General features: G+C 40.4%; 1 protein-coding gene and 1 pseudogene across 4 annotated transcripts in view; one reads left to right on the top strand and one right to left on the bottom strand.

Annotated features, from left to right (window-relative positions):
* Pde1c (phosphodiesterase 1C) overlaps positions 1-9,887 on the top strand; it is a 782,675-nt gene extending 772,788 nt beyond the window's left edge. For all 4 annotated transcript variants that reach the window (XM_045135620.1, XM_045135623.1, XM_045135627.1 and 1 more), the window contains one exon: positions 7,375-9,887. In XM_045135620.1, the coding sequence (XP_044991555.1) occupies positions 7,375-7,544 (170 nt within the window). In that variant the 3' untranslated portion in view covers positions 7,545-9,887. The remainder of the gene's footprint in view (positions 1-7,374) is intronic.
* Positions 9,888-10,520: 633 nt separating this feature from the next.
* Positions 10,521-11,859, bottom strand: LOC101607897 (annotated as a pseudogene).
* Positions 11,860-14,020: the final 2,161 nt, after the last annotated feature.

Below are 14,020 nucleotides of genomic sequence, written 5' to 3'. Positions count from 1 at the left end.
GGAAATCCCAGGCCTGTGTATCCCAACTTTTGTATTCTTATCCATAGTAGCAAAGGATTGAAAAGAAAACACAGAGTCTGAGAAGAGTAAATTATGAATTATGGGTTTTGTGTTAGAGGTAGTTATGGTCCAGGGGGAAGGCTAGCTAAAAGACCCAAGCCAAAAGGGAATTTTCTCCCTTGCCTGGCTGGAAAGGGAGAAGGAAGTAGAGACAATGTCCTTCACAGAGAAAACTTGGGGAAAGGCCTCTGGAGAAGGCTCATGCCCAGCATGAAAAGTAAAGTGTGAGTGCCCAAGGCAAGAGCCGTCTTCCACCCTTACTTAAATGATTGACTGGTCATTCTGCAGCCATCTTTCATCTTGTGCTCAGTTTGAAGGACGACAGTTGTCACTTACTATGGACTAAATCAAAGCTTATTTGTGATGCCTTGATATAGCACTTCAGAGCATAGCCATGAAGAAATTTACCAGGATAGGCTACTTCTGAAATTGGTCTCTGTTAGCACAGGCAAAGGACATAGTGTTCCCAGCTGGCCTTGCATGTCCAGTTCATACTCATTCATAAAAACCATGCACATGTTGATGAGAAAAAGGTGACAGACTTAGTTTGCGTAATCTGAAAAACAGTTTTCTCCACTGACACAGCGTGGAAGGTGCACTTTGTATTTGCCAGGACAAGCAAGATGAAAGCAAAGCATGAAATTAAAAATGATCAGCATCTTCAGGGAGGTTTTCCTTGTGTTTTTATTTTTATTTTTTTAATGTCACAGGGGATTTGTAGGTAACTGTTGTTTGAATTTTAAGGAAAGAGTTGAGAGATGGAGAGATGACTTTGCAGTTAAGGTGCTTGCTGGCAAAACCAAAGGACATAGGTTCGATGCCCCAGGTGCACCCATTCTCTTCCTCTCTCTCTCTCTTCTTCTCTCTTTCTCTTTCTCTCTATCTGCCTCTTTCTCTCTCAAATAAATAAATAAAAGGAAAAAAAAGAGTTTACATTCAAGCCTTCTTTAATTGCTCCTCTCCTTGCCTTTCACCAGTTTGTCTAGAGGAAGGGGCTTGGAAACTGCCTAAATGTCTTCCCGTATCATAATGGGACCTGCAAATGTGCACTGAGATGGCAGCATCTGTGTCAAACAGAGGTTTGCTCAGGATCCAGACTTGTAACTAGACAGAAAATGGACTTGGGTGACATTCTTCTCAAGCAAACCTAGGCATGAACTCTAGGTATGAAGGCATAGCATACACACTATCCCTGTCACCAGGACTGAATTGTCCACGAGTGAAGAAGTATCTAAAAGACCAGAGTCAGCTCAGGAACAGCTTCCTCTGAAGTGTCTCACAGGCTTCCCGTGCCTCTATATAATTCAGACTCCTAAGAACCAGAAGTGCCCTTTTAATTTTCCTAACTCCTTTGCATTTTCCTAATTACAACTCCTTCCACCTCAATAGTTGTCTGAACCATCATTGCCATGGGGATCTCTAGCACTGTTTTATAATCATAATTTGGCCTTGTTCAAAATCACTTAAAGAAATGCTATCTTAGCCGGGCGTGGTGGTGCACGCCTTTAATCCCAGCACTCGGGAGGCAGAGGTAGGAGGATTGCCGTGAGTTTGAGGCCACCCTGAGACTCTACAGTGAATTCAGGGTGAGCCTGGGCTAGAGTGAGGCCCTATCTCGAAAAACCAAAAATAAAAATAAAAATAAAGAAATGCTATCTTTTTACATTGCTTAGTTTACAAAGTGGGTAGGTATTGCTTTGCTTAGAATACTACTGAGTTTAAGCAAAGTTGTTTCCATGGGCATACATAAATTTTCTACCACAAATGTATGTCTTAGACTATTGGACTTTTGTATATTAAAGTGGTGTGATCTCTGAAAAAATACAAATAAATTCATTATTTAATGTCTTTATTTTTGTGGAGAAGATATTCATATAGTAAAACTTATCTGTATGGGGAATTAGATGAAATTTCTGTACTGTCATAAAAATCCTACATCATGGACTCTGTAACAATGCACCTTCCTGGCCTTTTGTCTTCTTGTGTTATGACATAATGATAGCCAACTACCTACTTCATTTTGGCACAATGCAAAGAACTACCTCTCTATTTTCTGGTGTATATTCCCTTAAAAATCCTTGCAACCATCATGCAAGGTTACTATTTTTCCCATTGCACAGAATGGAAGAAAGAAAATAAATCCCTGAATGGAGGAATAGATTAACAATTTCCTTAGGCTCTCATTAATAGTTGTTTATCACAGTTCTATGTGGCCCCAAGCCCATGTTCCTATCATATTGCCACACACTATTCTCCAAAGGAGACTTTCATGGGTTTCTTTTTCTCTCACAGATTTTAGCATATGGTCAGTATTATGGTAAGTGCCAGGGAATAGGGACAAGTACTGGTTTTGTATGATGAAAGACCCAGTCAGCTGCTCCAAGAAGCTCTCTAACACTAAAGACTTACATCATTGCTTCACAATGGGGGAGACATTGTTAAGAATATATCATAAAGAGATTTCATTATGTTTCAATATCATAGAATGTACTTACACAAGCAAGTATAGCCCACTACACACTGGGGCTATCCCATTCTACATGTGGCCCACCCTTGACCAATAATACATAATTATATTATTGGTGGCATCTTTTCAAAACAGACTCAGCCCAGTCAGTGGTTCTTAACTTTAGCAACATATCAGGATGACTAGGCATTAAAAATGTATGGATGCTTAGAAACCATTTCAGAATAATTATTTCTATTCCCTTGGTGACCTACAGAACCTCCAGGGTTGAGAACTACCAGAGGAGATGGATAGCTTTGGGCTGGGTGGAAGACACCTGTGCTATCTAGGTTTTCTGTTCCATCTGTACAGACATTCCTCTGAGGAGCTGCAAATGCTGGCTGGGTGGTCTTCCCATACCTGATTGAAGATGGTTTGTTTCAGATGAGAACTTCTCAACTTCTACTGGATATCTTCTCAGATTGCAAGACTTCCTGATTCCATAGCTTTTAATTCTTGAGGTGAAGAAGTATGGTGGAGGTCATAAAACATTTAACCTTGTTTTCTTGCAGAGCCAGAGTCCTTAAAAATGGGTTTAATTGGGGGCTAGAGATATGGCTTAGTGGTTAAGGCACTTGCCTGAAAAGCCAAAGGACCCAGGCTCGACTCCTCAGGGCCCACATAAGCCAGATACACAAGGGGGTGCATGCATCTGGAGTTTGCTTGCAGTGCCTGGAGGCCTTGGCACACCCAGTCTCTCTCTGTCTTTCTCTATCTCTGTCTCTCTCTTTCTCTCTACCTGCCTATTTCTGTATCTCTCTCTCCCCCAAATAAATAAATAAAAATAAAAATAATGGGTTTAATTATCCTTGTGTTCAAAATGAAGTACACCTTGAGGACTTTAAGAATAGACTATCACCTTAAACAATACTCTATCTGATGTGTGTAGTGTCATAGTAATTTTCTGGTTGGTTTAATGTTGCTAAATTGTTTCTACAAAAGGAAAGGATTCTTATCAGCATGGCTGCACTATACTCCTTTCATGTCTTGGGGATGTCAATGAATTCCCAAGTGGGGAAAGGATGCTGCTACTGAATATTCCTGATAATTACAAATCTTCTAGATAATTCCAGGTCCTCATCTCAGAAAATAGGGAAAAATGTAAGGAATAGGCACTTACCATGTGTCAGTACCATACTGGCTTCAGAAGATAATAATCTTCATTATTTTAAAATTAGAAAATGGAAACAAGTCCTCATGTCACATGTGCACAGAGCCAGAAGTAAATCTGGATACCTTACAAAGAAGGTGAAGGGATACAAAGGAGATTCTGGATATTAAGAGAGGGAAGAAGAAGCTGGGCATGGTGACGCATACCTTTAATCCCAGCACTCAGGAGGCAAAGGTAGGAGGATAGCTGTGAGTTCAAGGCCATCCTGAGACTACATCATGAAGTCTAGGTCAGCCTGAGCTTACTTTGAAAAAGAAGAAGAAAGAAGAAGAAGGAGGAGGAAGAGAAGGAGGTAGAGGAGGAGGAGGAGAAGAAGAAAGAAGAAAAAGAAGATAGGGGAGAAGGAGCTTGGAGAGATTAAGTTGGTTAGTGTTCAACTTCAGGCCCAGTCCTCCCCTGTAGATTTTGCTAAGTGTCTGAGGTTCAACTTGAACACCAAAAGTATTGAAAACCCACAGTGACAATTCCACTTAAGTCCTGAGACTTGCCTAGCAGGGTGACTTGTTCCTACTGGCCTGGCGTTTTATAATGCCTGTTAACACTTCAACCTGCACAGGTGAGACAGGAGATGAAGGCAGTTGTTTCAAAGTCTTTTAACCAGGTCTTTTATGCATGTCCTCCCTGGGCTGTACCACATTTATTAGCTTGCCCTAATTTTGCTTTAGAGGAACATGATTAGAGCTATTAATAGGGTATTCAAGAATTTGGCATATTATGCCACAAATCAATGATAGTATAAATGAGATACAATTTCTTCACTATTTTATTTATTTGACAGAGAAAGAGGAAGAGAGAAAGAGAGAATGGGTGTGCCAGGGCCTCCAGCCACCTCAGATGAACTCCAGACACATGCGCCCCTTGTGCTTCTGGATAATGTGGGCCCTGGGGAATAAAACCTGGGTCCTTTAGCTTTGCAGGCAAATGCCTTAACTGCTAAGCCATTCCTCCAGCCTTTAAAAAAAATATATTTATTTATTTGACAGAGAACGAGGGAAAGAAAGAGAGAGAAAAGAGGTACATTTTTAATTTGACTCATTTTACCCATAGTGGCAGTTATTAAAACTGAATTTTGGCCAAGATGATTTCACGTGTGTGCAGAACAGTCTGAAGTTCAGCTGGTGGCAGGCATGAGAATCCCCTGTCCTTCTTTACCTTGCCAAGGGGGAAAAAAAAAAAAAAAAACAACTTTTTTGATACTTGTTTGTTTTTTTGAGGTGGGACCTTACTCTAGAACAGGCTGACCTGGAATTCACTATGTTAGTTCCAGGCTGGCCTCAAACTCACAGCAACCCTCCTACATCTACCTGCCAAGTGCTGGTATTAAAGACATGACCTGGCTGTGAAATTTTAGGGAGTGATGTTCACCTGGTGTGTATCAGTTTCCTCACATGGGAAAGGAGTGATAGTAGCACTTGCTGAGTTAGATGCATGGTGAGGAATAGTGACAGGCTCATTTGCATTACATTCTTCGCATTGTGCCTAGTATAGTTAGTACCCAATATATGTCAACTGTTGTAGTTATTTTATCAGATCATTTCCTGAAGCAGAAATCACAGGCTATTCTTACATTGCTCAATCCTCAATGCAGCAAGCATTCCAATCCCATGCAACTCAAAATTCCGGGATAATTTTTGTGTGCTTTTATTGGGACCTTTCATGAAACTTTAAACAAATGCCATAAGCAGATACTAGTTTGAAAATGACATGTATGGTTTTCATGTAAAATGTGGCTTAAGCATTATTATAAAAATTAATATATTTAAAAAATTTATTTGTGTGTGTGCGAGCGAGAGAGAATCCCTCTCTCTCTCTCTCTCTCTCTCTCTCTCTCTCTCTCTCTCTCTCTCTGTGTGTGTGTGTGTGTGTGTGTGTGTGTGTGTGTGTGTGTGTTTGCCTGCATGCACACATGTCAGGGCCTCTTGCTGCTGCAAAAGAGCTCCAGACATGTGTACCACTTTGTGCATCTGACTTCATGTTGGTACTAGGGGGTTAAACATGGGCTAGCAAACTTTGCCTTTAACCACTGAGCCATCTTTCCAGCCCAGGACACCGATTTGGTGTGCATGTTTTGTTTGTGTATAAGTGCAGATAGAAAATGTCTATAGGTTATCATGTTTTTGCAAAGGTCTTATACCATTATCTTCAGAAGAGAAAAAAAAAAAACAGATACCTAGGAGTATTATTTCAGTGGCCAATATTAAAGTTCACTAAGAAGTCAAGAGTATATCTAGTTGCTGCCATTTGAGATGTGTGCCACCATAAAAATTGTTCCAAAATTCTCTATATAAATGCACAATTTCTCCACATAAAACTGCACCACAGTGTGGGATGTCCATAAGTTCATGCTGAAGTCAAAGGGGAATGAAAGACCCAGGGCCAATTCTAATATAAATCAAATTTAATTAAAGGTCATCAGGACAGGCCCCAGTTTGGACCAGGACTAGTGACTTAGTCTTTGTGCCTTGTCACATTTAGTGCAAAGCAGAATAGTGTATGTTGAATTAATGAGATGTGGCGTAAAGTGACAGTACCGCTTTCTGAAAGTTTCATGCTGAACATGGTATAAGGAAGGAGCTCCTGATAAAAGGGGTTTATTTAGTTAAATAAAACAGAAAAAAATGTATGCTCTTGGCTTTTTTGATGGTTTTGATTAAGCTTGCAACTTGTGTCTCCAGTGGGTACAGCCCTGCTGGGGAAGAGGGTGTCACTGGGGGTGGGTCGTGCAGTGCAGCCCTGCTAGGTGTGTAGAGAGCACTTTGTACTCTGGCTGCTTGTGTTTGCTTGCTGCTTGGTGGTGTCTCTCTGCTATGAATCTATGGAAGTGAGCCAGCTTCTTCTACCATTGATCATGTTTCCCCTGGATTCAGTAAGCCTGAAATAAACCCTTTTCTCTCATAAGCTGCTTCTGGTCAGCTGTTTGTCCAGCAACATGAAGCTAACAGCAATACAATGAAAAAACACATATCTACAGCATCCTCATTGCTTCTAAATGTTTTCAACAGCAGAGCAATTACCCCATGCAAACCAGTTTCTAGAAATACTTTTATATATAGCCATTTATATCACTATTAAGCTAAATCTAAATTTATATTACTTGGTGATAAAAGTGTCTGAGCATCTTTTTGTTGGTTATTTCACATCTACACTTTCTACAATGAGTAGTCTGTTAATTTTTTTTTCTCTATTTTGTATTGGGTTCTATCCTTTGGATGAATTTTAAAACTTCTTTTTATATTTTAGATATAAGACCTATATAGGTACTTTTAAAGTATTTTAAGTGTATTTTTAATTAGCACTTTGCAGCTGAGTTTAACTTTCTTTTCCCAAAAGGTTACATTGCAGTGGGTCCTGTACACTGTGTTCACTTTGCTGTTTTTTTAAAGTGATCACAGTATACCCTGTCCCTTCTATAACCATATCCATTCATTATGCAACAGGTGTTATCGCTTCTTATATCTAGGATGTCTCATTGTCATTGATTTTAAGTCAATGACCAGATTAACAATATACTTATTCATCTATATATAATAAGGTTCCTATTAAGAAATCAACCCTACTAATTTTCTGGCTTAAAGGAAACAATATAGGTCATGCCATATCATTGGTGAGGCTAATGATTATCTGTCTTCTTTTCCAGTGATCAAGCCTCCTCTGCGTCACTTTAAACGTCCTGCTTATGCATCTAGCTCCTATGCACCTTTGGTTCCAAAGAAAACTGATGAACATCCTGCAAGGTACAAGATGCTGGATCAGAGGACAAAAATGAAAAAGATTCAGAACATCTCACATCACTGGAATAGAAAATAAGCAAGGGAAAGAAGAGAGGGAATAAAGGAGGGCCCAGAAGTTTGCCTCTCAACACCTGTTGGACAAGCAGGACATGCCTCCCAGGACCTTAGAAGTCCATGGTGTGGGCATGCTCATCATTGACTCCTTAGAAAGCAAAACGAAGGTTGTAAGCAATTGTTTCCATTTGTCATTCCTTTACAGACATATCAGATTCTGGGTCTGGGGACAATTCAGACTCCAGGAACAAACAAGTGAGTTATTTCATGTGTCTTTTATTTTATAGGCCTTCCAAATCTAAAAGTTATACCTAACTTAAAATGAAACATCTTATTCAGGAAAAAATTAAATTCCTCCAACTGCCACATTTTCATCCCTAAAAGTTTTGCTCCAGTAAGAGCATTAAGTTAATAATTACCAAATTTAAGAAATGGACTTCTAACAGTGTCATTTCCAAAGCCAGATATGGTAGTACACACCTTTAATCTCAGTACTCAGGAGGCTGAGAAAGGAGAATTGTCATGAGTTTGAGGCCAGCCTGGGGCTACAGAATAAGTTCTAGGACATCTTAGGTTATAGTGAGACCCAGCCTCAAAAATAAATAAATAAATAGTTTCATTTCTAACTTTATATATGCGCATTTAAAATTTAAACATACTTATTTAAAGTTCTAGTTAGTATGTAACTTTCAAAGTAAATATACTCAAAACAAAGGTTGTACTTCTGAATGCAACAACATTTGAGGAAAAGAAAATTGAAGGATAGTATGTTCATGAATATTTCAGAATTTAGCATTACAAAGTTACAATGTTAAAGACAGAAATAGAGCTTTGTTATTTCTTATCACATTTCTTATGTCCTGTAGCTTCAGTATATTATGAAGGGTTTGAGAGTTTTCTGGAGAAGCATTTGCTTCTATTTTCTTCTAATTCTTTCCTCCCACTACAGTAGATGTTAATAATTGGTTAGATACCCATGCCTTAGACACAAAATAGGATACTCATGCCTTAGACACACTGTAGGTACCTGTGCCTTATATACAAAGTAGGATACTCATGCCTCAGGCTTACAGTGGATACCTATGCCTTAGACTCATGGTTGGTGCTACACTGGTTTTGGGGTTCTGAGGCAGGAGAACATAAAACAATGAACTTAGTCTTAATTCTTACACCTGGATGTTTCTCTAGAGATGCCTGTACATTAAATTTTATATCATCCTACCAATAGACCACATATCTGAAGCTCTTTGGGATCCTATTTGCCTCCCACAAGTATTGGTGGAACAGAAGTCCTATCATTCACCTCTCTTCAGGGTGGCATTGTTAGCTTCTCTATAGTTCTCAAGAAGTTTTACATTTGGACTAAAATCACAGAAGTTCAAGGGCAGTATCAAGGCCAGGGAGCTTTTTATTCCTTCAGAAATGACCCATATCATCAGAAAATTGGGGTTTGCTGCCAGACAAATTTAAGCTAATTTTGTGACTTGTCACAGATGTTAGAACTAATGATGCAGCTTTCAGCTTGCTTAACTGGAAGTGAGAGAGATGATTCCTACTCTACATTTTGTGACAGAGGCTAATGATAGTGTAGATATTGGTTGTAACATCTGAGCCTGGTGAATAATAGGTGCTAGAGACATTTCACTCAGGACAAACTTAACTGTCCAGCACATTCCTTCAAAAATGGAGTCACCCTTGATGACTACAAGCTCTAGATGTTGTTTAGTATACCTCTTCTTATTCCCAGAAACTCATTTCTAACCAGCCCTTAAAACCCAGTTGAGCAAGCTTTAGGGTTTAGTAAGCATGGTACTATGGAGCAGTTTATGTATGATGTGGTTTATTGTGGTGTTCCACAGAAGTATCATGGCTCTGCAAACAGAAAAAAAAATCACTGTGACTTTTTATTTAGTTAGGCTCCTATAACTCTCTGCTACTTGGCCAGTGTTTATGCAGGAAGACTCTCTGCCAGCTGCTAGTGTCTCTTCTCTGCATTAGGTTAACTCTGAAAATTATTCCTATCTGTTTGCATGCAGGATCTTTAATCCTGGCTACACACAGCCATTTGGGTACACAGTGAGGAAGATTCCTCCAGTCTATATGTATCGCACAACACAGTCAGCCTTGGCTTTCATACTTCGGAGGGGCAGTGTCTTCCTGACTGTGCTTTCTGATATTGGAAGCCATGTTTCTGGAGGACCAAAGTTGATTCCTTCTGTATTTCTTTCTCCTAAGATGTGGTTTTCAAACTTTGCTAATAGTTAAGAAAATGTACAGATGTTGAAATTTTGCACTGCTTGTAAATGCATACATGCAAAAATGCAAATGATATTCTTGCAGCAAATAAAAAGATGCTTTTAATGGACTTTCTAATATGTGAGTCATCTTTTTCTTCTCTAGAATTCATTTAAAAATATCTCCCCTTCAATTTGATAGTATTGAAGCAGAAGCAGGAGTAAGACGGTGTTGTTGTTTTGTTTTGTTTTTTAATAGGCAGTTAGTTAGGAACAGAAGCCCAAAGAAGGAATAAGGAGACACTATTCTGTCCATCCTGGCAAAACTGAAACCTGTGTCTGTCTTAACCAAGATGGCTCCCAATGAACAGTCCAGCAAGATCTTCCTGCTTTTCCTCAGCTCAACCTCTGTGAGTCATCATTCCCACCACCCTGGTCCACAAACCTACAGATCTTAGCCCCTCCTGGATCAGCGTCCCCTGAGCTCGAACCAATCAAGTCTCTGCTTACACACCTGAGTCTGATGAGGAGACTCACCCTGATTGAATGTTTGATCCTTATACACAAGGTTACATACCAGGCCCAGTCTCTCTCTTTGTTCTGTGACTTCCTGAGCACACAAATAAGTCTTTCCCTCCTTCAGCCTGCATGTCTGGGAAAGGGAGATTATTTACCATGACTTGGATTTTATTTGCTTTTCTTTTTTTTTTTTTTAATGTTCAGTTTCCTTTAATGACTCCCACCTCACTGATAGACAGGTCTAGGCAGCTAGGCGATGGCAAGAGATGTTCATTTGAAGATCTTGCCTTGATTGAAGGCTTTGCCCACGTGTTGGAAGGCCCCTCTCGGGTAAAGTACTCTCAAACCAGGGTCTGGGTCTCCTCGCTGCCAGGATCCAGCCTCCGCCACGTGTATGATTCATAATCCACCTGCCAATCTGGACTCAGCTTCCTCACCGGAAAGGCGAGCTCCTGGCCTCCGAACACCCAGACTCCAGAAATGGAGCTGCTGTTGTTTGTTCCAAAGAGGACGACACTGGCAAAAGCATTCTTCCTCAGTTTGTCTAATCGCTGGAACATTCCAGTGATGAGGTTGCAGCTCATGAAGGTCTGGGTGAGCTCTTCAGGGAAGCGGTACTCAGCGTACCACAGGGACCAGCCATCCTTATCAAAGTGCTCCCCCAAAATGGCAGTGCCACGGAGAGGGTGTCCTCGTTGGAGTATTTACGCTTAAATTCATCCAACACAAAGGTAATTTTAGGCAATCGAGCAAAGGGGTCCTTGGCTTTGGGCTCCGCAGCCAATGCCTGCTCACACTCGTCCAGCTCCTCCTCAGGAGCTGGGGCTGCTGCCTTTTTCTCCTCTTTTGGCTGGGCCTAGGGCTTCTGCTTCTCTTCCCGTGAACCTTTTTTCTTTCCGTGGAGCATCCTTTTTAGGCTGACTCTCTGCAAATTTCTTAGCATCAAACTGTGCTATCTTCTCACACAGTTTCACTTCCCCTAAGACAGCCCTGAACTGGGGTTGGTTGATGCAGGTGAGGAACCAGCGATTGGTATTGGGAAAGACTTGGCAGAAAGAAACCTCCAAGACTTGTTTGTAGAGCCATAATAGGGTACAGACAAGTGTGATGTCAGCCAATGTCACTCGTTCGACCACCAGTAAAGTCCTTGTCTACAAGTGAGCATTCAGCAGCCCCAGGATTGACCTTACCTCCTCTGCATTTTCAGTGGCCTGTTTGTTACGGTGCATGATGCCCAAGGTGGCTGGCTGGCTGGAGGAACTATGTCACTGTCAGCAAAGCTCACCCACTGCACCACCCGAGCTGCTGCTTCTGGAGTACTTCCCCACAGCTCCTCATTGCTTACATAATAGGCGATGGCATTGCTCTCAAATACACAGAATCCATTGTCACCCTCAAGTGCTGGGACCTTGCCGGCAGGAAACTTGCGGAGAAATTCAGGGGTGCAGTTGGTTTGGCCAAAGTGGAAGTGGGATGGTGCACAGAGCACGCAGACCTGAGCCCCGCTGTACTGAGCAACGAAGAGGGCCTTGAAGGCCCTCCAGTTTTCAGGATAAGTGTACAGGGTCCCAGCCGCCATGGTGATTCCGCAGAGAAAGACCTGCTTTGCTTTTCTTCAATCAGTGCCATTCTTTAGAGTGTCTATTCACTTTCTTACTTTGATTACATTTATGATTTATCTTTGATCTCCAAGTCCTTTACTATTTCTTAATACTCTCTAGTCTGTTATTTGAAGGGCCTTCTATGTCTGGTATACTGTGTGTGTTCTAGCCTTTTCCCAAGTATCATTTTCTCCAAAATGTCATGAATTATTTCTCTCTAAATAAACTTACTAATTCATAATTTGTCCTTCTCTAGTTTGTCTCATTGATTCTTTGTTAAAAATAGGGTAAGGACCCCAAAATGGAAAACCCAAACCCCAAAGTCCTGCATCGCTATTAGGCCAGGTTATCTGGTCAAGATAAAATGAGTGCCTTACCCTGTTTGATTTGCTTGTTTGCTTATGAAGATGATAACATTTTTGTAACCTTATCCTCCCTGAAGAATCAGTAAATTATTAGTGTCAGCACCCATAGTAGGGACAGTCAATGGTGGCCTCTATTGTCAGCTTGGTTTTTATTATTCCAGGACAAGCTGTAAAACTAGTGGTTAAGAACTTGGACTTAAAGTTAGAAATCTTACAATTAAATCCTGGCTTTACCTTTTATTTATTTTGGGAGACTAACTGATTTACATAATCTGACCCAACTTTACTTTCCTTCACTAAAAATGAGGGGGGGGGGGGAACCAAACACCTGTCTCAGCATAGTAGGGCTGGCCACCTAATGAAAACAACTATTAGTTATTATTATTTCTCAGAGAGAGAGAGGTGGGACACAGAAAAAGAAACTAGGCCTTTGAGTTAGGGAACAATGTTCTTTACTAGTTCTATTATGTGAGACAGATAATCTTCAACTTCAGTTCAAGGGAGTTAATATTCTGTTACTCACCACCCTATCCTAAAGTCTTTAATGTATTCCTATACCCAGTACTGACACAGGATCCCTACCCTAACATTCCCTTCCCACGTTTCCATACATTAATAGTCTTATGTCTCATCTGCACTAACCACTTCTTATTCTCATGTTTTACTTCCTCTAAATCCTTGACCACCTCCTGCATCTTACCTTCCTCCTTCCTTCGGTTCTATTCATCCTATTATTCATTTCCCATACTGAGGGACTTTGTTCCCTGAAGGTGTAAGCTTCCACGGAAGCCACTGCTTAAATAAATTAAAAACAAAACGAAACAAAACAAAACACTAACAAGAGAGTATTAGCTTGTTTACCTTTGTAAATGATTTCTTACTAGCTGTGACTCATTTAGGAAGATTTGCCTCCAACTTCTTGGATTTCTACTATCACTTTCCACTTCTTCCACTGAGCCTAAAATTCCTGTGACTGTATAGAGCTGTCCATTTCTAACCCTCATACCACTCAGTGACTGGGTATTTCACCACATACAAACCTATTCTAGCAAACAATTGGCATCATGTTTGGTCTCACTTCTATGAGCACACACACAAAAATAACCAGAAACTTCATAGTGGTAGTTTTTCTGTTAACACAATTCAGTTCTTGGGTAAGACTTGGTCTCTAAAGAGTATAATAACTATGTTGCTCGCTTTCCTACCCCAACCACTCTGACCAGAGTAAACTGAAGTTCTAATTTTTTTTTTCTTGTATAGTTATACCAACATACAGAAGTCAGAATAGTGACTGTCAGTTGTAGGAGCTTAAAGAGAGCTGATCTTTTCTTCCTACTGGAAGCCAGCCAAGCCTTATAATGTGCATATCCACTGTGCAGTTCAGTACTTCCTCTGTCAGGGCTTTCAGTTTCTCCACGGGATAGAGATGGTGGAGTGGTTGAGGTTGATAATTATTATTTTAAAGTCTAGGATTTCTATCAAAAACTCTGTTCCTAAGATAAATTGATGGCTATTTATTCTTCAGTAAGGTTGCAATTTCATTTCTGATGAGCTTGCTAACTCACTTGGTCAATCCTTTTTGATCAAGCTCAAATTAAAACTTCCTACTTAGGCAATATCTTAAGTTATCAGTAGTCTGTTAAATGAGAGAAAAGGATGTCTTGGAGCTTGGACTTGGGGATGATGAATCATTATGCCCTCCATCCTTTCTTGGTCTTGTATATAGCCTCTACTGGTCACAGCAAAGCCAGGTAAGGCAAGAGAAAATGCTGCTGTATA

Source organism: Jaculus jaculus, chromosome 16, assembly GCF_020740685.1.
Source record: "Jaculus jaculus isolate mJacJac1 chromosome 16, mJacJac1.mat.Y.cur, whole genome shotgun sequence".
Classification (NCBI taxonomy): Eukaryota; Metazoa; Chordata; class Mammalia; order Rodentia; family Dipodidae; genus Jaculus; species Jaculus jaculus.
The sequence above is the reverse complement of the archived record's forward strand: the minus strand, read 5'-3'. Positions and strand labels throughout refer to the sequence as shown.